The sequence below is a fragment of the Pogoniulus pusillus genome, chromosome 40, assembly GCF_015220805.1.
Source record: "Pogoniulus pusillus isolate bPogPus1 chromosome 40, bPogPus1.pri, whole genome shotgun sequence".
NCBI lineage: Eukaryota > Metazoa > Chordata > Aves > Piciformes > Lybiidae > Pogoniulus > Pogoniulus pusillus.
The window spans coordinates 34,561-58,866 of record NC_087303.1 but is presented as its reverse complement, the minus strand read 5'-3'; the positions used below and the strand labels follow the sequence as shown (position 1 = coordinate 58,866).

At 53.9% G+C, this 24,306-nt stretch overlaps 1 protein-coding gene and 1 long non-coding RNA gene across 4 annotated transcripts in view; one reads left to right on the top strand and one right to left on the bottom strand.

The window, feature by feature from the left end:
* The window catches only part of KCNH6 (potassium voltage-gated channel subfamily H member 6), a 39,516-nt gene extending 20,565 nt beyond the window's left edge, over positions 1-18,951 (bottom strand). For all 3 annotated transcript variants that reach the window (XM_064174045.1, XM_064174046.1, XM_064174047.1), the window contains exons 1-3: positions 18,638-18,951; positions 15,001-15,231; positions 5,093-5,248 (exon numbers count right to left, since the gene is read on the bottom strand). In XM_064174045.1, the coding sequence (XP_064030115.1) occupies positions 5,093-5,248; positions 15,001-15,231; positions 18,638-18,713 (463 nt within the window). In that variant the 5' untranslated portion in view covers positions 18,714-18,951. The remainder of the gene's footprint in view (positions 1-5,092; positions 5,249-15,000; positions 15,232-18,637) is intronic.
* LOC135191611 (uncharacterized) lies at positions 457-2,855 on the top strand. Its single transcript, XR_010308856.1, has 3 exons — positions 457-486; positions 646-737; positions 1,900-2,855. It is a non-coding gene; the product is annotated as an uncharacterized LOC135191611 (long non-coding RNA).
* Positions 18,952-24,306: the final 5,355 nt, after the last annotated feature.

Genomic DNA, 24,306 nt, shown 5'->3' with positions numbered 1-24,306 from the left:
CCAAGATCATCCAGTCCAACCCAGCACCCAGCCCTGTCCAGTCAACTAGACCATGGCACTAAGTGCCTCAGCCAGGCTTTTTTTGAGCACCTCTTTTAACACAGAGGATATTTTGTCAGTCACTTCATTGCCTTCTTCAGCAGATAAATTAAACTATGTGCTTTAGCCAGCATTATTTGTTCAAATACCTATCTTCACTGTGCTGTTTGTTCTGGGCATAAAGTAATCAGCTTTGATGACAGATATTGCTATCATCTGTTATGCTTGTAATTAATTAATCACCATTTAATTCATTTCCTATTGTAACACATGTGTTGCCACCAGGTGATGCCATTTTCTATTAGCTGGCTACTGGAGTCTCCTCCCACCCCAGGTGTGGCCACTTTGCCCTCCCTGCCCACTCCCCTTTATATTCTGCCCCAGGAAAGCTAGAGGCTCTAAGTTAGGCCCATTGTGGGCCAAGGGATCCTCCGCCTGGCAACCCTGGTGAGTCCCTGCGGTGTGCACCGGGTGAATTGGTGGAGGATTTCAAAGGCCGGGGGGCCTGGTGGCCCCCCGGCTAGCTAGGGTTAGGCTCAGTAACCATTACAAAAACATCCACAGGTGTTGGGTGTGTGTCTTTGCTGGAGCTTGTTTCTTTTGTAGGGTATTTTGGAAATTTGAGGCTCTTGCCTCAGGCTTTGAGATTACTGCAAAAATTGTGGTGGAGAAGAAGAGCTCTTCAGGCAGAGTGAGAGGTAAGGAGGTAAGGGTAGTATTCAATTGACCAAGTAGGAGGAAAACAACAACAAAAACCAAACGCCTTTGCTGACAGGCTGCACGCTGGTTAGAATCATAGAATCAAGGAAAGGTCTACGTAGCTTCCCTTGTGAGAATACAACAACCTCAAGATCAAATGCGTTAGCAAATTGTTCACATTTTTATGGCCTATTTCAAAAAGTCTGTGGTTTCTGAAGTGTCAACACTATGTAGTAGAGCATCAGTGGTAGCCTATAGGGTCAGTTCATTTCTTCCAGAACTCCATTACCTTGTCACAACACAAGCACTATTTGTCAACAGCATCTGTACCCTTATTTTTATATTATAATAGTTCCAGATGTACACCAATATCATATATAGTGAAGATCATGGTTTCTCTCTTGTGATTTTCTGCAACATACTATATTGAAATGAGAAAGGCCTTTAGTAGTGACTATAAAACCTGTTTTTTTGTAAGAAACTCCAATTGTTAAACTATGCATATAATACTCACCTGTAAACAGCTCTCCCTCTTGGAAGATCTCATAATGAATAAAATATGACTAGAATCCTAGTGTGGCAGAGAAATGAGAGAGGCCAGCTTCCAGTGACATTCTTTTACAGAGCAGTTCAGACTTTTTAAGACAGGCATAGCAGAGCAATTCACTGGAGGTTCTCTGCAAACACAGTCTGAGTCCTGCCTTCAAAGGAAAATCAGTATAATTTTTACAGTGAGCTGATCTGGAGGGGTCTTCAGAGGACTTGATCTCCACTGTTGGAAGATCAGTAGGAGTGTCACAGCTGGACAGAAGTAGGGTTCTGCAGCTCTGTCTCATGCCATAGAATGTCATATCATAGAATGGATTGAGTTAACAAAGGGACCTTAAAGATCCTCTATTCCAAGCCCTGTGCCATGAGCTGGGACACCTTCCACTAGACCAGGAGCTCAAAGTCTCATCCAGCCTGGTCTTAATACACTTTCAGGGATGAGGCATCCACAACTTGTCTGGGCATCCTGCTCCAGTGTCTCACCATCCTTGTAGTAAAGAACTTCTTCCTAATGTCTAATCTAAATCTACCCTGCTCTAGTTTAAAACCACTGCTGCTTATCCTATTACCACGTACCCTTATAAAAAAAAATCTCTCTCCAATATCCTGTAGGTCCCCTTCATGTACTGAAAGATGCTATAAGGTCTCCCTGCAGGCTGAACAGCCCAGCTCCCTCGGCCTGTCCTTAGCCTTAGTACTCTTTAATGGAGCAATGAAAATGGCTGTGCGCTTGCTCCTGTGCTCTTCTTTTCAAACAACAGTGTTTGACCTTTTTTGCCTACATTTGAAGAGGTAAGATTTTCAAAACTTGAAAGCACTTGCTAGTCCCATGCCATCACCACATCACATCATCATCAAGGCAGACCCTGACCTGGAAGAAAACACCACTGGGCTGGAGGAGAGTCCCCTGCAACCACAGATGCAAGACAGGAAAGGTGCAGAGCATCCCTAAGACTATTAAAGATGTTAAAGCCACTTAAGGGATTTGGACCTGGAGGAAATTGAGCCTCTAAATCTCATTCGTGGGACTTGGAAGAAAAAACAAACAAACAAAAAAATGAACAAAAAGCATACAAAAGAGATGGTAAAATATAAAAGCATTAAAAAAAAAAAAAAAAAGTTCTAGCAAGTTTGCTCCTGGAGTCATTATGGATTTTAGGTGAGGGGTGCTGAACTGAAGACGGGGAGTCTCTTGCTGCCAGCATTAGGGTCCAGGAGACCACCTTGCTGGAGACTAAAATGGGGGCAAGGGCAGCCAAGGCTGCAAGGAGCTGTGAAAGAGGTTGAAAGAGAGGAAGGGGTTGGATGTGGAGAGGAACTGGCAGCGTCCATGGTAGGACCCTATGCCCCAGGCTGTGACACCCAGTACAAAGTTGCTCATCCTCTTCTAACACTGCTCTATGGAGGAGACCATGGTCACCCATGATGACAGGGTTAGTGTGAGCAGTCAGGCTTGCACCCTACAGCTTTGGGACCCAGGTCAGTCCTGGGATTCATCTGATCCCCAGCAGCACTAGCTGTAATCATTAACTGGGCTGAAAGTGGCCTAATCCTGAGACACGTGGGACATGACACAAGCTCCACAAAAGGAAGTGTCCTCTGGGAAGAAGCAGCACACTGAAGAGCTGTTTTGGCAGGATTTGCTGAGCGTGGGTATGCCACTGAGCCTCTTGGACAGGCTTCCAATCTGCCCAGCTCCCCAAAAATGCCCCTGCTAATGGGGGACCTGCATGGGCTCCCCCTGCTCACTACCCAGAACAGCTTTTCAGCTGGAGGAAGCAAAGCATCAGCTGTCCCCTGCACCCAGTGAGCCAGTGGCTAGCAGCACAGCTGCCTGCAGCTGTGTAATTAAAGACTGAGTCAGAAAACCCAAGCATGAGAGTCTGACCTGGGCTGGTGCCAGCAGCTCTGGCCCTACCACACATCGCAGTGCTGGAATGGGAAACTCAAGTACCACTCCTTGGGATGTGCAGCACAAGCTTTGATCTCCAATGCCCACTCTCCAATCTACAACCTCTGGTCTCCAATCTCCAGTCTCCAGTCCCCACTCTCCAGTTTCCAATCTCCAGTCTCCAATCCCAAATCTCCAGTCTCCAGTTTCCAACACACAATCTCCATTTTCCAGTCTCTAATCCCCAATCTCCAGTTTCCAATCTCCAAGAAGGCAATAGGTAACCTTCTCATTTGGGTGCCTTCTTGGGGTGTGCTGGGCTATGGATGCATCATGCTATGAGCTGAGGGGGCTGCAGAGCAACACTGCTGCTGAAATGGAGGGCTTCCTAGAATCACAGGTTCACAGATTGCATTGGGCTGGAAGGGACCTTCAAATGTCATCTTGTCCAACCCCCTTGGAGTCAGCAGAGTCATCTCCAACTAGATCAGTTTGCTCAGGGCCCCATCAAGCTGATGACCTTGAATGTCTCCAGAGATGAGGCCTCAACCACCTCTCTGGGCAACCTGTTCCAGTGTTTCAGCAGTCTCACTGTAAAGAATTTCCCCCGATGTCTTAGTTCCTCATCAGTCAGCAGGTGGAGGCTGACAGGTACTAAAGCAATACACCAAAAGCAGGGCCCTGACCCCTTCGCAGACCCCAAAACACAAGCACAAGTTGCATGCACATTCACACACGTGCCCATAGGTGCTTTGTGTGCATGTCTGACCTAAGGCTGTACAAAACCCATCCCCACACACAGCTCCTCACTGGTACCCACTGCCATGTGCACTCCTCCTGCAATGGGATGCACTGATGCACTCAGTGTGAAGGTGCTTAACTCACATTGCTGCACCCATGCAGTAGGCAGCATAGAGAGGCCCCATCAGTCCCCAGCGTGACCTTGCCCCTTGGCTCTGGTCCTGTTCGTGGTGTGCCCCACCTCATGGGGGAACAGACCCAAGCTGCTCCCACAGCCTTACTTTGAGGCCTGCCCAAAGCCTCCCTGTAGTGACCCATATCCCCAAGGAGTGTTTGTGTGGGGATAGGTGTAGGATCGTTTCCTGACTAAGGTACAGGGGATTGGCACCAAAGACCCAAGAGCAGGAGGGTATTGAGAAGCTACAGCTCCCCTTCCCATGGTCATGTCTAACATCTGCATCCCTGCAAATCCACAGCCCCTTTCAGAACCTCACCAAAGATTCCCTTAGATCCAGCCTTCCCAAAAAAGGGAGTTTGCATTTTCCACTGCCTCCAAGAGCCCTGCATGAGCCTGGGACAGCTGGGAACAGCCCAAAGCCAGAGCAGACACTAAGCCATCCCAGCACAACCATCCCTGTGCTGTTCATGGGGAGTGATGTCTCTAGACATGCCATTGGTGACACCAAATGTCCCTTGGCCCTCACAGTGACCTCACATACAGGTCTTGTCCCATACCAGCATCTCCTGCCCCAGACAATATGAGGTTCCAGTGTTAAATCTGGTAAGGAGACAGCAAGACTGGGAGGGCATTGAGGGGCTGCATGGTACCTTACAAGTCCACCATGCCACACAGCAGAGGCAGTCCTCAGCCCTGTCCACAGCTGTGTGTGGGTATGCACACGAGGGGCTGTGTGTGTGGCACAGCTCCAACAGCTTCTTTTCACCCAGTCAGTGTTTGGCTGGACCAGTCTCTGAGCTGTCAGAGCTGTGCAGAGACTCAAACCTCTGCTCCTGGGCACCCTATGGGGCTCAAACTCACACTGTAGGATGCTGCCCTGCCATGGGTGCATCCTTCAGCCCCCCATGAGATCCTGAGACAACCACGGGGTAGGAACAGTCCCGAGAATGCTGCTCTGGCCTCCCACTGTTCCCACAGTCCCCAGTGACACCAACCTCCTTTAAAGTTCTGCGACAGGCGTCGGTGCAGGCTCCGGCCCCCTGTCTTGGCCATGACTTGTGCAAGGTCCTCGAAGTTGAGGATGAACATGATGACAACACCTTCCTCGTTCTTCACAGGCACCACATCCACCAGGCAGCGGAAACAGGAGGCTGCCAAGCACAGACAGGTTCAGGGGGTGCCGCACAGGGGACTCTGCCCACCACCCACCCACCCTGCTGGCACGAACCACTTTGGGGGCAGAAAAGTATTTATTTAGGAAGCATTTTGATGGGGAGTGGAGGCTTTGGAAGTGACTCTGAGCCCTGGGAAAGACCCACATCTCTGCAGCAGCTCAGCTCACAGAGCTCATATATTGTCTTTTCTTTTTTTTTTTCTTTCTTTCTTTTCTTTTCTTTTCTTTTCTGTCCCAGACACTCATTTATATTAACATACTTGAGAGCAGCAATTAAACAGCAGGTAATTAAGAACTTAGGCAGTCCCAGGTAGTGGTTTAACCTCATTAAGCATGCTGCTTGTAATCACACCATAGCTAATCACCCTGCAATCACCAGGCTGGTTTGGAGGATTGACTTCAGCCATCTCATGTCCTGGATGCAGGCAGTGGGGGTGAGCTCGATGGTGTGCCCCACCCTGGGCAGCAAGATGCAGTGGGATTGCATGATGGTGCCCAAGGACGTCTCCTGAAGGAACTGGCTTGGAGTAATCAAATTCAGCTTTGTCTCATTCCTTCCATGGAATCATAGAATAGGTCTGGAGATCACCTGAGTCCAGCCCCCCCTTGCTAAAGCAGGGCACCCACAGCAGCTTTCCCAATGCTTTCACAATGTCTGGGTGCATTTGGAGTATCTCAAGAGAAGGAGACTCCACAACCTCTCTGGGCAGCCTGCTCCAGGTCTCCAGCACCCTCACAACAAAGAAGTTTCTCCTCATATTGAGGTGGAACCTCCTGGGTTCCAGTTTGTGCTCATCAGCCCTTGCCACTGGCCACCACTGAGAAGAGCCCAGTCTCATCCTCACGACCTCCACTCTAGATATTTGGAGAAACTGAGGCATAGAGCATCATAAGGATCTGTGTCTTGGGAGTGAAGGGGCTGTGCTGTAGGGAAGACCACAACCACTGCCATATGGATTTGCATGTTGGATGCCAGCTCAACCCAATGGCTCTGATTGTGCCAGCAGCCAAGCATCAATTTGCAATTAGAAGCACTCAAAAATACCTACAGACATTTCCCATGGCAGCAAGTGGAGGATACAAGGTGTGTGTGGTGTGTGTCCCCCACTACCCTTGCCAGTTTTATTTCCTGAAAATCTCTCCAAAACCCTACTTGAAGTTATAATCACCAGGCTGGGCGTGGCTATGAGCAATCTGATCTAGGGTGAGGTGTCCCTGCCCATGGCAGGGAGGCTGGAACTAGATGATATTTGAGGACCTTTCTAACCCTGACAATTCTATGGCTCTGTGGGTCCCTTCCTTGAGCTGCTGCTTTGGCACTGCTGGGAGCTGCAGCTGCTCTGGCAACCCCCCACTTTGGGTGTTCCTACCCCAAACCTCCTAAAAACAATGGAGCAGTCAGGTCCAAAGAGACCTCATTCCAGGGCAGGTTCTACAATCCTCATGCTCCGATGCCCAGGGATTAGCACCTCCAGCAAGGATGTGGTGCTGCCCAACCCAGGGCTCTCTTGGTCTCTCCATGGCCAGGCTCTGGCCAGGAGGGGGATGTCAGCCTTTGTGTGTACAATTTTAAGGAGCTCAGGGCCTCCTATAATCAGGAGCAGATGGCCAGCATCGGGCAACTTCAAAATCTGTTGTGACGTCAGGGATGTGCACACACACACAGAGCCACAAGAAGGGGAAAGAAATGGATAGGCTGAAATCCGTTTAAAGGGCCCAGCAGCTGGGATTATTTCTTTCTTTCTTTGTTTCATCGTTGCTCACCGCAGGGAGAGGAAATCCACTTAGACCTGTGAGCTGGGGGGAGAGGATTTTCAGCAGATAACGGGATGCTCTGGCATGCTGCGGAGCCAGCGGGCACGGGAAATGAGCCCTTTCCCTCCTTCTGTCAGGGTTCCAAGGGATCTAAAAGGTGATGGTATCCTGTCGCTGATGCCACACGAGTCAGGTGTCCTGTGTGATGCTAAGGTGGCACATGGATAGTGGTGCCACCTTAGCATAGGTGGTGGGGGATAGGTGGTGGGGGATAGGTGGTGCCATCCCTGGGATGATGCAGCTGGCATTAGTGTGTTGCAAGGGGTGTGAAGGGTGGGCCCCCCTCCCTCTTATGTCATAACTGGTGGCACCAGATCCTTTCTACTCCCCTGTGTGTTAAAATGAGGATTTTTTCCTCCTCCACAGTTGATTTGAAAGCATCACCAACTTCCCAGGAACCCACAGCCCAGCAGGGTTCAATGGCATAGTCAGCTCTTTGTTTCCCCACTGGACCAAGAATTCTGGATCCAAATGGCCTGGTCCTGGCTCACATGCTCTGTTCTGCTGCATCCCTTTCCTTCACAAGCTCCTCCACGCTGGTGAGAGGGGATGGCCTCAGAGCTGTGCTCAGGCACTGGAATGAGCTGTCCAGAGAGGTGGAGGAGTCACCGACCTTGGATGTCTTTAAGGGTTGTTTGGATGTGGTGCTTAGTGATACATTTTAAGGTGAATCTTATTGGGTAGGGTTATAGGTTGGGCTTGGTGATCCTGAGGGTCTTTTCCAACCTGGATGTTTCTGTGATTCACGGGGGCCAAATCCTGTCAGGCGCTGTGGCACCTGGAAAGGGTTAATCTCAGAGCCTGTGCTAAACAGCTGAAAACTGGGCACAGTTACATCCAGTTGGAGGGATATAAGGAACAGCTGGGAGATGGCTGGTGCTGGGTTTGGGAGGCAGCTGGTGTTTGGTTTGATCCCCCAGATCTGAGGGGTTCTGAGCCTTGAGCAGCCCTGGCCCAGGCTGCTGCAAGCCTCCTCCTGGTCCTTTTTGGAATTAAACAGAATCAACTGTTTCTGTGGGAAGAGACCTACAACAGTTGCCTGGTGCAGCTGCCTGAGCAGTTTGGGGCTGATCAGAAGCTGATTGGGGTGTGGAACTCTCCAGAATCAGGAGAATCACCCCAAAAGTCCTGCATGCCAGGGAAGTGATGGAGCACTGGAAGTTATGGGTGTGCACAGTGGGTTCCCTTAAGCCTGGCCCAAAGACAGGGAAGTGCCCTGGGATTTGGAGTCTCTGAGTAGCTGTGATTTGGGATGCCAGTTCCCTTAAGCCTGGCCAAGGACAGGAAAGAGCCCTGGAATTTGGGGCTCATGTTCTTATAAGCCTGGCCCAAAGACAGGACAGTGCCTCAGGATTTGGAGCCTCTGGGCAGCTGTCATTTGGGGTACCCCTAGCTCTGTATATAGGCTGCAGTTGGAAGGCTCTTGACTCATTTTCCCTATGGCAAGTCAACCTGGGCTCTCCTGAAGCCAACCCTCCTCATCCTTCCCCCCAAAGACTCCAGGCCTCCTGATCTACAGTGGCACTGGTGGGCTGAGCTGTCCCCAGGAGGGACCCCGGCCTTGTGCTCCCATCCTCATTCTGTGATCGACTGGCCCCATCCATCTGCCCAGCTCTTCTCGTCAGCTGTTCAGCTAATCTGTCTCCATCCATCTAATTTTAACCAGCTGCCAAATGATCTCCTGGAGGAGCCCTGGGGGCATTCACAACCTGCCTCTGCTCTGCTGTTGCACTGCCCGTGCACCCACCCTGGAGTGGGCCCCAGCCCAGGGGCGGAGGAAAGGGCTTAGCAGGAGGGATGTGTCATGGATGCTGCTTTGATAGAATCATAGAGCAAACTCATTAAGGTTGGGGAAGATCTCTAAGATCATGCAGTCCAACCATTGACCCAACACCACCATGGCCACTAAACCTTGTCCTCAAATGCCATGGCCACACATTTCTTGAACTCCTCCAGGGATGGGGACTCCACTACTTCCTGGGCATCCTGTCCCAATGTCTGACCACTCTTGCAGCAAAGAAATTGTTCATTGTGTTCAACTTAAACCTCACAGGTGCAATTTCAGGCCATTTCTTCCTCTTGTTCTGTCACTTAACACTAGGGTGATAAGGCCTACCGCCACCTGGTTCCAACCTCCTTTCAGGGAGCTGTAGAGAGGTCTCCCCTCAGCCTCCTTTTCGCCTGACTAATGCCCCCTCCAGCTCCCTCATCTGCTCCTCCCCAGCTCTGTTCTTCAGAGCCTTCCCCAGCTTTGTTTGCCCTTCTCTGGACCTACTCCAGCCCCTTGATGTCCCTCATGGAGTGAGTGGCCCAAAATGAAACATGCTTCTGGAGAGTTCTCCATCCTGTGTGATGGGTTTGCAGGGCTGGGAAAAGCAACTGGGCTGGGTTTGATCTTCCCCAACCCACCTTCCCCAAGCCTAGCGCTGGAAGGTTTGTGCTTTCTGACCCACCTTGGCTTCTGACCTTGATAAAAGTAAGCACTTAATAACATTAAAAATGTCATTGTTGGGAGCCCTCCCTCCCCAGCCCTCTTATCCTCCACAGCCACCCCGTCGGTTAATGCATTTGTGGGCATCATCAGTATTAAACTGATCATCAGGACAGGGGTTCCGAGGGCCGGGCGCAGCCCAGCATTGTTATGAATATTAAAAAAGCAGCTATTAATCTGCCCTGGGAGCTCTTACCGAGTCCTTCCCTCCCCCCCAGCAGGGAGATTTAATCTGCAGGGTCTCATGGCAGAGTGGCTAAATCTATAGCGGCATTATATAACGGAGAGGAAAGGGGCTGGGAAGGGCACAGAGGGGACGAGGGACAGCGATGGGGACGGCACTGTGCTCTGGGGCTGGCTGGCACGCCCAGGGAGATGCTGGGGAGGGATGAACCTTGCTGCCATCCGGGCATAAATCAGTGTCAGGGTGTGGTAGAAACTTCAAAAGGAAGCGCAGATTCCTGGGAGGCTCTGAAGCAAATCCTTGAGATGGGATGGAAAATGATGGAGGTGGGGGCTGAGCCCGTGGGAGATTGATCACCCCTGGGGTCTGGAGTGAGTGATGGCTGCTGGGGAGCTGGGTCTGCATAACCCTGCACAGAGGGGATGTGCCCCATAGGGTCTGCACCAACTCCTCTCCCCGCACCCAAATGGTGCAGCAGGAGGCTGAAACCTGCTGTGACATCAGAGTAGCAAACCCGATCCTTGCAGCAACCCCTGAACTGCTCAAATGACCTTATTAAGTAATGCGGCAGGACTGAGGTTGCCCGCTGCGGGGTGACGAAGAGGAGGAATTGCTGCGCTTAGCAGGGAGCTCACGGCTCAGGAGCAGAAGCCCAGGAGGAAAACCAGGAGTATTGGGCAGGCTGAGGATGCCTTCGAGCCCAGTGGGATGGTTTAGGGTGCAGGTGGGACCATGCTCCAACCTCCAGAAGCCAAAGGAACTCCAGGACCAACAAAGAGCTTTTGGAAAATGCAGCTTAACCTCTGCTGCAAGTGAAGTGAGTGACCACATCCTGGCCATAGTCTTTGCTTGCAACATTCACAGTGGCCACAGGACTTACTCCAGCTTAGTGTGGGGCTGTGCAGCCAAAGCTGCAGTACTGATAGTACTTCCCAGGGCTCTCCAGCCATTCCAAGGATCCTGTCCCCATGGCACATAGAATCATAGAGTCACAGCATCACCTCAGCTGGAAAAGATCCTCAGGATCGTTGAGTCAAATCACTGTCTAATTCAGCCAAGTCCGGTGCATGGAGCCACCTCTCACTGGGGATGCAGCAGCCAGTGAGGATGGAGATGGAAGGTTTGAGGTGGGAACTCGGGGCTCTAATGGGGCAGGAATTTAATGAAAAGTTTCCTTGGAGGCATTCCTGGGGATGCTCTGAGCCTGTCCTTCTGTTCACAAGATATCTGGTCCAAGCACAAAGCATTGAAGAGTAGCAGAGGATGGCAAACATCTCACTCCCAGTCTTCTGCCCTGGTTGCACCATCCCTGGGGCAGATCCAGAGTATCAGGGGTGGCCAGAGCTGCAGTGCAGCCATGCTGAGGATGGCAGGGTTGACCCCTCAGGGCAGGATCTCTGGACAACAGTGCTGCCATTATGAGGCGGGATGTTTATAAAATCCCCATCTGGAGCTGGGCCATGGTGTCTGTCCCCTTCCTGAGGTCACAGCCCGGCTCTGCTGAGCCTGACCCTTCAAGAAACTCAGAGAAAACAGCCCCAGCTTGGCTTAAGCCCTGTGTTTCTGTACAAAGAGCTCAAGTTGGGATTGGGGTTTTGTCAGCTGGCCATATGTCTTTTTTCCTCTGCCACCCAGGAGGTCCCCTCTGTCCTGCCGTTTCCATCCACTGGGGCAGCGGCAGAGGCTCCCTGGAGCTGCTGACATAAGCTCCAGCCCCATGGTGCCAAGACACGGCAGCTGCTGATGGGATTTGCCCTCCTGCTTCCAGCGAGCCCGCTGGGTACATCACACTGTTTATAAAGCTGTATGGAGAAAACTTGGCTGGATCCATCCCTGCCTGCCTTGTCCAGGGCTTCCTGGCCACAGCTGGTGCAGAGGGGATTGCTGTGCCATGGATGGGGACATGTCACATTAGTTGCCTTGCCCCCTTTGGGTGCAGCAGCACCCTACAACCCATGCCTGTGTGGCTGCCAGCCCCACAGCTCCCATGAAGAGCTGTAGGGTGACATCCTGGGTGACACCAGGAGTCCTAGTCACTCTCCAGCCTCCCTCCACAGGGAAAATCCACATTTGCAGCACCACTATAACAAGTTTGCTGGGCTGATCTGGTCCTTAATCTCCCAGTCCCAGGGGACTGTCACAAACAGCTCCTGCTGGAAGTGACTAGAGGGGACAGGCATGGAGGGGTTGGGGCTGCAGGCAGTGGCTGCCCCAACAGCTGCTCCAGTTCTCCTGGCTCTGCATCTCTCCTTTCATATTCATAAGCATCACATTCATGCAGATTAAGAGGCAGGGAGTGCTGCCAGCTGCTGCTGCTCAGGCCATGCCAGCACTGTGGTGCCCAGCACCTGTGACTACTGGCCCTGCTTTGGAGACCCTAGAGACTCTCACTGGTGGCTTCACTGTAAAGCACCTAGAATCACACCATGTTGGAATGGATCTTTGAAGGTCATCTTGTCCAATCCCCCTGCAGAGAGCAGGGACATGTTTAACTAGATCACCTGGAAGGGAAAAAAACTAACCCTGTCTGGAGCTTAGCCCCAGCAGCCTCTCAGTGCTGGCACCAGGGGATGCTGGAGGGCTCTCAGCACTGGACACCCTGGGGAGTATGTCTCTAGGGCTCGTGGCTGTGACTGCGGCTGCTCCTTGCCCTGGCAGGAGCTGATTCCACAGTGACGTGCCTGGCTGGGGCAACCCCAGCTGTGCAGCATCTTGTAAGGAAATTAACTTTTGTCTGATCTCCCAGCTTTGAGCAAAGGATTATTAGAGCCCACATGTGCCACGACTGGGCTCTCTCCTCTTTCTGAGACCTTTCTGGGACTGCCATGCATGGGAGGAAGAACTTGCCCTTGCTGGGCCAGTCCCATTTTCCCTTAACAGTGAGGGTGGGGAGACATTGGATCAGGTTGCCCAGAGAAGTTGTGGATTCTCCCTCCCTGGAGGTGTTCAAGACCAGGCTAGATGAGGCCCTGAGCAACCTGATCTAGTTAAAGGTGTCCCTGCCATTGCCAGGGGAGTTGGAAATGGATGATCTTAAAGGTCCCTTCCAACTCAACCAATTCTGTGATTTTAACTGGTCATGGTTGGCACTCATGACTCCTTTTATAATTAGCTAATGACATCATGGGAGTCCGGGCAAAGACAGAGCAGCAAGGCTGTCCCCAGGGACACACACATCACCCCAACACACTGCATCCTGCCTGTACTCAGGCTGAGCCACCTGCCCTAACACCCGTGGGTGCCCCCCTTCCCACCTCCATCCATCCCAACCTTGGCCCTGCCAGAGAAGGTTCCTGTAGGCAGGTTTGGGGTCTAATATTGTCTCTGGCAAGCAGAAGAGGCAGGAAGCATCCTGGCAAGCTGCAGAGCTTGGAGTACCGCAGTCATAAACAGCAGGTTGAAGCTGGAGATGGGAGCCGCCAGTATGAAAAGGAGGACAGGCAGGTCCGGAGCCTCTGCCGGCTAATTAAGCAGCAGCTCCCTCTAAAGCAAAAGGCCTTTTCTTCACCGATAAGACCCATTTATAATGGGCTGAGCGGTCGCAGGCAGAGTGCTGGGGGAAACAATTGGAAAGCATATTGCTGGTGGGGCTGGCATTTAAAAATAGACATGAAGGGCTTGCTTCTGGGCTTGTTTTTAGAATTTTTTTTTGCATGTGCCTTTTTTTTCCCCTTCCTCTTCTCTCTCTTTTTCTTTTTTTTGTCAATTAAAAAAAAAAAGAAGAAGAAGAAAACAGCTCAGAGCTGCACTGAGAGTTTCCTGTGGCCTAGAGAATGAGCAGGGCTCCAAGAACACTGAGCATCCCACAAGCCTGGCAGAAAGGCTTCAGAGAAGGGAGGGCAGTGTTGGATCAAGTTCTCAACCAAGCAGTCCCTGGAGATGGATGGGGGAAGTGTCCCAAGGGAATGGCACAGGGCTGCACGTGCTGTCTTTGCCATGGCCGTGCATTGGGGTCGGAGCAGGGGGACAGCACGTGCTCATGTCTCCCCTCCCCATATCTCCTGAGCTCTGCTAGGCTTCAGTGATCCCCCTGCAAACCACAGCCAAGGGGACACCGGCAGCATAGTCCTGGCATCGCTCCCCAGCCCTACTTCACCCAGGACTGGCCCCATGGGGAAGAGTCTCAACTGGGACCCTCTGTCACTCTGGGAGGAAAATCATGTAGGAGATGCAGCTGGTGAGCAATTTGACTCTATCACCACACAAGGTCCAGCCCTGCTGAGTTAACTGTGCCAGTCAACACATAGGGATGCTGCCAGCGGCTAACTCCTGGGGGTGATAGGCTGGCACCTGGATGCCAGCCCAGAAGATAAGGTCTGGGAGGGATGCCAAGACACCCAGGTCCCAGCCCCAGAGATAGGGTGCTGGGCTGGGAGCCAGGGCTCGTGCCTTCTCCTTGCCTTTGCTTCCATTTGTTCCTCTTCCATTCTGCCAGCCTGGGAGCTGTCAGCAGCAGGGTGCAGCCCCTTGCTCAGGCCGAGCCCCCATTGACACCACCTCAAGCAATGGGAAAACTCCCAGGTTTGAAAAATAAGAAGGAGATACTTCAGATTTTTAACCTTTAGCAAGCACCCAATCTGCCGTCCCTTGCCCGTCAGCACTGGGTGCTGCTGGTTTTCAGCAGCATCAGGCACTATTTAACTTCCTGCAGCATTAGAACTAATCACTACTATTTTCCATCAAAGCTTCATTTTCATCTTAATGTAATTCCATCTGTGCACGCACAGACACATCCTGCTCACTGGAAAGGCGGCTCTGAGGCTGTCGCCTCTACCCGATTTTCACAGAGAAAGGGAGGGTCTTTGTCATCTCATCTTGGAGCACAGACTGGGAGAGCCATATCCCAGCCTGCTTCCTCTGTAGGCTTCCCACAGGATCCTTGTTGGCGGTGCAGGGATCCCGCAGTGATGTCATTGCATGCCCCAGGGGCTCTGAGCCATCACCAAGGGCTTGTAAACTAATTCATTCCCAAATCACAGACTCATAAAATCACAGAAAGTGCTGCGTTGGAAAGGACCCTTGAAGGTCATCTGGTTCAACCTCTCCTGCAGTAAGCAAGGACAGCTTTAACTAGATCAGGTTGCTCCAGGCTCCATCACATAAGGTCCCAAAGCTCCCAGTGCCCCATCCCATCAGAAGCCACCATGGACTTCCCTCAGCAAAGCCTTGCGTCTTGGCACAATCCTGATGCACTTCCTTCACCTCCCACCACCAGGTCACCCCGAAAAGCGACTCTTACTGTCTTTGCGGTAGTAGAGGATTTCAAGCTTGCATTCCTCGGAGCCAAGCAGGGCCTGGGTGAGCTGTGCAATGGAGCTCTTGGTGGTGTCAGGGCCAGTGAGGAAGTCACAGGTGCAGGGCTGCTGCATCACCTCCATGCGGGAGTAGCCAAACATCTCACAGAACCCATCATTGCAGTAGATGATAGCACAATTCTCCATCTGGGCATTAGCAATGAGGAACTTTCGGTCTGTGGAGAAGCAGGAGAGCAGGGGGCTTAGTGGGGGAGGTGGTGGTGAGTCCTGTGTCCAGTTCTCAGCTCCCCAGTTCAATAAACACAGGCAACTACTGGAGAGAGTCTAGCAGAGGCTACAAAGCTGCTGAGGGGCCTGGAGCATCTCTGTGAGGAGCAAAGGCTGAGAGCCCTGCAGCTGCTAAGCCTGGAAAAGAGCAGCCCCAGAGGGGATCTGATCAATGCTCAGCAAGAGCTAAAGGGTGAGGGGCAAGAGGATGGGACCAGATTCTCTTCAGTGGTGCCCAATGACAGGACAGGTGGCAATGGATATAAAATGGAACCCAGGAGGTTCCATCTGACCAGGAGGAGAAACCTTTTAGGGGTGAGGGTGCTGGAGGCCTGGAGCAGGCTGCCCAGAGAGGTTGTGGAGCCTCCTTCTCCAGAGAGATTCTGTGACTGTCAGGGACAGAGCACAGCTTGAGTGGATGAGGGGTGTTTGAGTGTTTTGATGCCACTCACCATGGCACTTGGGCAGGAACAAGCTCTCTGGGGACCACGGTGACAGGTCTGGGAGAGGACAGCCGAGGACATTGCACACCAGCCCAGGTGCTGCCCTGCTCTTCAGAGAGAAAATCCCTCCAGTTTTATGTGAATCAATGACCATGGGGCCAGGGGGCTCTCCAGTAAAGAGAAACCACTTGCCTGTGAGGGCTCGCTGCCGTCTAAGATGTGGACAATCTGTGCCCAGCCAGCACTGCAGGCAGAGGGAAGAGCTGCAGCATCCCTCCCTCTACGGGAGCTTATCAGGGACCTGAGTTATCTCCGAGACTTCCCACCCTTGCTCAGATTTGACTGAAGTCAGGCAAGGGGTGAGGGGAGGAGTGAGTGTGAGGGTTGGCTGCATGGGAAGCTGGGTGAAACCTGTCACACTAATTATTCTCCTCACGTTTTATGGGCTAATTTTGCCCTCGAGCTGAAGCTGAAATTCAGACCTAGTGGGCTGTATGACTGCTGTACTCAAGAAGAAAAGGGCTCAGGTGGAGGAATAGGGGAAACTGAGTCAGAGACTGGTGCTGCTCCATCCCCTCCAGGTGCTGCAGCCACCTGGGCTGGGGCTGAACTTGCTGTCTTGCTGGGGCATATGGCTCCCACCACATGTCCAGCCCAGATGGAGCTGCTTCCATCCTTATCCTGGAGGGCATCCAGCCTAGATCTTGGATTTGGTTTGATTTTTATTTATTTAAAGAGATTAGGGGGTGCTGGGGAGGACCCTCTGTCCCCTTACTGGGACCGGTTGCTGGGATGTGAAGGGGGCTGCAAGTACTGATATGACGAAGGCTGTACCCTGCCCAGCAGCATTTCCCTTAGTGTTTGGCATCTGTTCCAGGCTGGAACTGGAGCCAAGTCAGAGCAGAGGGTCCATTTGGAGGCTGCTTCCCAGCCCAGACCCCAATTAATCTCCTGGATTACCCAGGAATGGCATCTGCAGCCAGTGTGCTCCAGAGCCCCAGTGTGTTCCAGTCTTGCAGGGAATTTCACCCCAACACAGGAGAAACCTCCACAGGGCTGCAGCACCCAGCACTGTGGCTCAGTGGGGTTGGGGTAGGGGGACCCCTCCCCAGCACATGAGGGCTCTCTCCAATGTCACCTTCAGAGTCTCAGTTTTGGAGGAGGCCTCTCAATAAAAGCAGTGCCCCCAGGGATGCTGCACCAAGGTCTCCTGCTTCATCCCACCCTGTAACAGAGCTTCATGGCCCTTTGTTGGGGGATTCCCACCTTGGCTTTTTTCCCTCTCCTGTGCAGGGCAGACACTGGTGCCGGTGCTGCAAACAGCACAAACCACCACGGCCAAACATGTCCCAATTTCCCCTTCTCAATCCTTCTCTATCTGAATGGCTCTGCTAGTTGGAAGGTTGCACTAGGAGGGGACCTTTCCCCAAAGCCCCCTTCTGGAATGTGCTCCCCAACTGCGATGAGCATTTCCCATCCAGTGCCAGCCCTATGGGATGGATCCAGACTAGGCAGGTGCAGGAGATGATTTAGGGGGTCGGCAGGTGATGAAGCTCTGCAGTGCACAGGGGATGTGACCAGGCCCTGGATAGGAAGGAGCTGCAGAGCTAGGTCTCTGGGGGTATCTTCACCCCAAGTTTGCTTTCTGCCCTGCCCTCACTTGCAGGTTTGTCTTGCCTTGTGGTACCAGGACTCTGCACCAGCTCTGGGAGTGAAGTTTTGGGCCTCTTCTGCTCCAGTGGGGACTCAGTGGGTACAGCTGCACCCATGAGAGCTGCAGGGAGGGGGGGCAAATGCACCCACAAGCAGGGCAGGACACGAATCATGGCAGTGATGTGACGGGGGGAGCTGATTTGATGTCTCCCAACCTCTGTCACACTACGGGGGAGCGCGGGTAATGTTTCGGCAGAGCCCAGCTGGTGCCCGACATGGCGGACAGAGCCTGGGTAGGGAGCGGGCAGGGACAAGGGGCCTTGGCTGCTTCCCCGCTGGCACACCTCTGTGCCTGCCCTCGCTGCTCCCCAGACGCCGCTTCCCAGCAGGGACTGATACGAACCAGGGGCATTTTTTCTCGTTTTTCCGTCCCCAGGGTCATGCCACTCACTGCCAGGGCAGGCAGCGCAGAGCTGGCAAGGATGGCCGTGACAGTGACGTTTGCCCACCCGGGAAACTCAGACGCCCAAGAAAAAAACACGTCGAGCCGGGATGGTGTGTGTGGGGGTGCACAGTCCCGACACCCCATGACAGACCCCCAAGACTTCATTCTATCATTCCCATCTCCTTGCCGTCAGCTGCACAGTGGGGACCCAGACTCACAGGGGTGCTCCGAGAGTGGGCGCATGGCCCCCGCCACCTCCCCCCTATGGCCCCCACCCAGCCGCAGGCAAACCCCAGTGTTACGGGATGCGCAGGAGCGCTTGGCTTGACTGGACACCAAAATAAGCCCCAAAAAATTCATATAAAGGGATTACTGGGAGTAACAGCAAATGGCAACGGCTCACCAGGGACGGCTGCCGACGAGCAGCGCGGGGTCGAAACAGGCAGAGAGCCCGGCTGGCCGGCGACCCTCACCCCAGTCCTGCCAGCCGGGACCCTCCCCCCGGGATCCCCCTTCTAGCACGGGGGGCTGCGGTATCTTCAGCTGCGGGGGACCAGCACGCTGAGACCGCTCGTCCGCCTGGTGTCAACCTGTCTATAAATACCCGCGGGGACACTGCCTGCTGTCGCCTACCCCTCTGCCCACTTCACCCCCACTCCGAGAGGTCACGGTGGTGCTTTCATCTCCCCAGAGACAATTTCCGGGGGTCTCCGCTCTGCCCTCCCGCCTGTCCCTCCCCGCTCCCCGCTATGCCCCGAAGTTGGAGGCGAGCGGGGTGGTGGTGCGGAGCGGGGCTAGGGGTGCGATACTCACTTTGCCCTTCAAATTTGCGGATGATGGTGTCCAGGTAGGTGTTTTGGGGGGCCACATGGCCCCGGCGTACCGGCATCGCTCCGCCGCCCTGCGCGCCCCGGGAACCGCGGAACTTCCCGCGGGGCCGGTGAGGAGCGCGGCTCGGCCCCGGAGTGGCTCGATACGGTCCGGCACGGCGCAGCCCCGCTCCGCCTCACCCCAGGGCTGGCCGAGCTCTGGAGAAGAGCCGGCCCGGGGCTCCCATGCTCCCGGTGGCCGGAAGGGGGAACCCCTCCGCCCGCCCTGCCGCGCCCGGCTCCGGGCGGGGGCGGCCAGGGAGGACGAGGATGGATGGGAGGGGTTGGGGGGAGAAGGAGGGGGAAGGGTGGGAGGACCAGCTTGAAAGGGGGAGAAAATAATAGAATAAAATAATAAGTGTAGAAATCCCCGAAGTGCTTAGTCACTGCTGCCCCGGCCCGGGGGAGCCGCTGTCAGCAGCAATAGCTGCTGGCCGGGGAGTTGGTATACCCCGGCACTACCCCGGGTCTCCTCGGTATCCTTCTGGTGCCTCCCGGGTCTCTTCTGCACCCCTCAGCATCCCGCGGCATCGGCAACTGCACAGCATCGCTGGGCACCGGCCCCGCAAACGGGGGGGTGCTCCAGGGAGGAGTGCGGGGTGGGGAGCAGGTCTGTGCTGGGGGGGGGGGGGGGGGGGGGGGGGGGGCTGGAAATGGGGCCTTTGAGGGGCTGGGGCAGGGGATAATGGCGGGTGGAGGTGGGGACTTTGGGGTGTTAGGGCAGGAGGTGTTGAGGGAGATGAAGGCAGGGACTTTGGGGGGCTTTAGTAAGAGGTTCTGGTACTAAGGGGTTGGAGTTCTGTGGGTGCTGGGACAGAAGGTATTGGGGTTGGACGGGGTGGAGATGGGGTCCTTGAGGTGCTGGGAGAGGCGATGCTGGAAGATTAGAATGCTGGGACAGGAGGATAGGGGGGATTGTGGGAGTGCAGGTGAAGGTGCGGTGGTGCTGGAGAAAGGGGTGATGAAGAAAGGGGCGCTGGAGGAGAAGGTGCAGGGGGGTGATGGGAGCTGGGGGTGTTGAAGGAAGGTAATGGTGGGGGTGCAGGGAATGCTGGAAGAGCGGGTGATGGAGGGCGCTGAAGTGCCGGGGGTGGCAGAGGTGGGGATGTCGGTGTGCAGGGAGCGGTGGGTGGAGGAGAGGGGCGTGCGGGTGGTGCTGATGTGCAGGGGATGATACGAGGTGGTGGTGGTGTAGTGGGGCCGAGTAGGAGACGCAGATGTGCAGAGACAGAGGAGGGGGTGCCAGTGGGTGCAGGCGTTGAAGGGTGTACGTCTGTGGGTGCAACGCTGCAGAACCAGAGGAGAGGGTGCTGAAAGGTGCGGGATGCGGAGGAGGGGATGCAGGGGTGCAGTAGAGGAGAGGGTGACGGTATGTGCTGGGGGGCAGGTAGGGGGTGCAGGGGGAAGAAGGTGTGGTACAGGGCTGGGGAGCTGGGGGATAGTGGTGAGGAGGTCCGGGTGTTCCTGGGGTGAGTTCCAGGGGTCTCGGCGGGGTCCCGGCAGGGTCTGCAGGATCTCGGGGGTTCCCAGGAGGCCCGGGGGTGCTGGGTGCCGCGGGCCGGGCGGGGCCTCTCCCGGCGCTGTCTAGTCGCGGTGGTGCTGAAGGGCCGGGAGGGGCGAGAGGGAGGGAGGGGCTGGCTGCTTGGATAGGGGGCTTGTTATCGGGGTTCCAGCCTGACATAAGGCTCTGCGAGCACAGGGGGCTCTCTGGAGGACATGGAGGGTGCAGGAAGTACTGGGAGCTCTGGAGGACATGGAGGGTTCAGAGGACTCTAGGAGGTCGAGGGCACGTGGAAGGTGCAGGAAGTACTGGGGACACGGAAGGTGCAGAGGATTCGGGGATCACAGAAGGTCCCATGAGCTCTGTAGGGCAAAGAGGTTCCGGTGAGTACCCAGATCTCTGTGAGACACAGAGGTCCCATGGCAATACCATCCTGCTAGACTAGATGCTCAGACTTAGCCCTAGCTCTTCACCTGCCCATCTCTCCATGCCCCTCAGGAGTTAAGGGCAAGGTGACCAGCTCACTTTTCTCCCTGAGACACCTCCTCTGGCCAACGTTATTCTCCTGGGCCCATTGCTAAGGCCAGTGTCTGCTGAGGGGCTTGCTATTATTATTTTGTTATGCACAATTTTTCAGGCATGAAATTGGTCTAAGAGGATTATAGTCCATTATCATCAGCAGGAGTGGTTTGCTGGGATTTACAATTAATATTCCAGTGCACCTCAGCAATGCTCTAGAGGACCAGGCCATGCCCATGAGGCACTCAACCCACCATACTGCCTGCTGGAGTTGGGCCAGTGATGCAAGTGGGCAAGCAAAAGCAGGTGCCCTTTTAAGCCTGTTTCAGAGCCCTGCTGCTGCTTTTATCTCTGTCTCTCAGCGAAGTCATCCTTCCCCAGTGGAGAGAGAAACTTGTTCTATTGTTGAGGAGGGTGAAAAACCCATTATCTCCCCCCCATCCACTCTGCACACTGCCTCTGCTGTGATTTACTGCGAGTCATGGAGGATGCTTTGCTCTATATTACACAGATGCAGCTTAATAGCATGGGGGAGGGAGAGTGACATAGAGTCCAGGCTCCTGCCTTTTCTGTTTTCTTGTTGATATACTGGGTGACTCCAGGGAGTCAGCTTTGTGCCGCAGTTTTTGTGCTGGAAAATAGTGATGCTGGTCACTTGGCCTTGTGAGATTCCTGGATGACCAGTTCTGCAAGGGAAAGCAAGCTGTGATTGCTACAGCTAATATGATCGTAATTATGATTATTAATCACCAGGCAGTCAGGATTTAAGGTTGGCCTCCTGCCCTCCTCTCATCCCATAAATCAGTCCGGGATGTTCATGGACACATCACGTGGATGCGGATGTGTCTGATGCTGAGGGCACGTGCTGGCCCGCAGCCCTCCATGGAGGTGAGCACAGGGTCACGAGAGGGGCTTTGAGCATGGGGCAGGGCACAGCCCCAGCCTCCCCAGCTCTTCTGCTAGGGCTGGGTCTGTGGAGTGACTCCAAGGAAGAATTGTCCTGCTCTGGGCATGGCAATAGGGCCACTCTGATCCTTCTTTCTCTGGCCCGTCTTATCTCTTCACCTAGCTGGTGCAAGAGCCTCTCTTACTGACCCACTTCCCCATGCAGCCATCGCAGATGGAGTTGAGACATGTCACTCTCTTTCAAGTTATTGTTGACTAAGCTCCAGGAGCCTCCTGGTGCCCTCATGGATTTTCCGGTCTCCCCAGTGCACTCCTGCAGAGCTGGGGTCATCCATGAGGCTGCTGGTCCATGACCTGCCCTCCTTGGACCACTCTCTGCTCAGACTTGTTTCAATTCCCTGGGTCTTGAGCATATGTTTGCAGTTAATCCTGTGCTTACATTTTATCCCAAAGAGGAAGAATTGGAGTCTCTGAGCGAATTCTCCTGCTGTTCAAGGCAGCTGAAGGGCTCCCTTTAATTCAACCCAGCAGTAATCCTCTCCCTCCCTGCCCTACTCTCCTCCTACTCATAGTCCTCCTCCTCCCTCAATCACTTCTTTCCTCTCCTCTTCATCCTCCTTGAGTGTTTTTGAGGTTTTACTCCTTTCCTCTGCTCCCTCCCTACCCACATCCCAAAGAATCAGTGGGAATCCACCTGCTTTCAAGAGCAAAGGAGACCTGGGAGCTTCCCAAGGGTGTCCACCCCCTCTCTCTTAGTGCAACACAAGTGCATAAGGAGCCACTTGGGAGTGCAGGGAGTTCTGATCCATGCTGGGAATTCTGATATCTGCAGGGAATTCTGATCCATACAGGAAATTGTCACCCACCTGGCAAGGCACTGCCCAGGGCAGATGCAAGTGCATTGAAGAAGGGGGTCCATAAGAATCTACCCAGAACGGGGTGGGAGGTATGGGATGGAGGGGGCTGGTGCCCATTGGAATCCCAGCACATCAGCTGTCGGCTGGCACTTGCCAGGAGGAATGTTTGCCAACCGAGAGGCAGCATTTCTGCACAGCTCTCTAATTAGTGCCACACTGCAAACACAGCCAGCACAGAGATAGGGCTCTCGCCCTCCCTCAAACTGCTCACAGCCACCAGCTCTGTCCCTAGATGGACTGAGGCATCCCAGCTGCCTGGCACTGCTCATGCCCCTGCTTTGCCCCTCGCTTTTCAGAAGATGCTCCAGGGATCACAGACCCAGAGAATGGTTTGGAAGGAATCTTAAACATCATCCAGCTCCAGCCAGCCACCACTGGCAGGGACACCTCCCATTAGACCAGGCTGATCAAGGCCCTGTTTAGCCTGGCCTTAAACACCTCCAGGGAGGGGACATCCACAACCTTCTTGGGTAACCTGTTCCAGTGTCTCCCCACCCTCACTATCACGAATTTCTTCCTAATATTCTGTCTAAATCAGCCCTCTTCCAGCGTAGCTGTGACAGGGGAGAGAGGAATAGGGAATATCCATGGATTTTTTAAGGAGCAAAGATTCTCCTTGTCCTGCTTCCGTCCTCCACCCCACCACTTCCAAATCCTGATGTATTTTTCCAGGCTTTCACCTTCATACTGTTTGTGTGCTAAATATAAAGAAAAGAAACAAAGCAAAGCAAAACAAAGCAATACAAAGCAAAAAACCCTCACCCAAAATAAACAGCAGTTAAATGTACCCTCATCATCCTGGGCTTTCTGCCATGCCATGGTGGGGGAGACCCATCGGGAGGCTGCACAGCTGGGAAAGACTCAGTGACATTAAAGCAAGTGATGGACACTCATTCATGGGAAGAGCCACTTCCTGCTTGGAAGAGCCATGGGAACTCAGCTTTGGGATGTGGCATGATCAGTTTGTGGTAGCCATGTTGGTCATGTCCTCCCCATCCACTCCAGGGAAACTGAGGCACAGGGCAGGCTCGTGACTCACACAGTGGGGCCAGGAGGGTGGATGGGGTGAACAGGTGGCTGCAAGAACTCAGGGAGGTGCTGCAGGGAAGAGCAGGATGTGTCTGCAGGAGGGGGATGCTGGCAGTGGCTGCCACAGGTCTGTTTGGCTGGAAATCCTCCTGGGCATTGTGGGGAAGGGAGCCAAATGCCAAGGGCTTAGCCACACACTCCCTCCTTGTTTGGGGCTGAGGCGCTTCCAGTCTGCAGCAATTCTCATCCTGCTGCCTGTGAGGCCTTGGTGGGACAGTGTCAGCTCAGTGGGGAGCCCTGAGGGGGAGTCACCATCATAGAATCATGGAATTGTCTTGATTGGAAAAGAGATTTAAGGACATCAAGTCCAACCAGTAGCTCAGCACTGCCAGATCACTGCTAAACCGTGTCCTTCAGCATGACATCTACACGGCTTTGAAACTCCTCCAGCACTGCTTACTCCACCACTTCCCTGGGAAGCATGGCCCAGGGCTTCTGGGGAAGAAATTTTTCCTAATGACCAACCTAAGCCTCCCCTGGTGCAACTTGAGGCCCCAGCATCTTTGGGATGTGGCACGTGGACGTGAATGGACCCTGCTTTGAGGTCCCAATGCAAATTCATCCCAGGGAAGCAGGATGAGGGGTTGCTGCCCAGGCTGGCTGGGGGCTCTGTGGGGCTGGGCAGAGGTTCAGCTTAGCTCACACTCCCAGATGCATCCCCTGGTGCGGGTAGGACCCAGC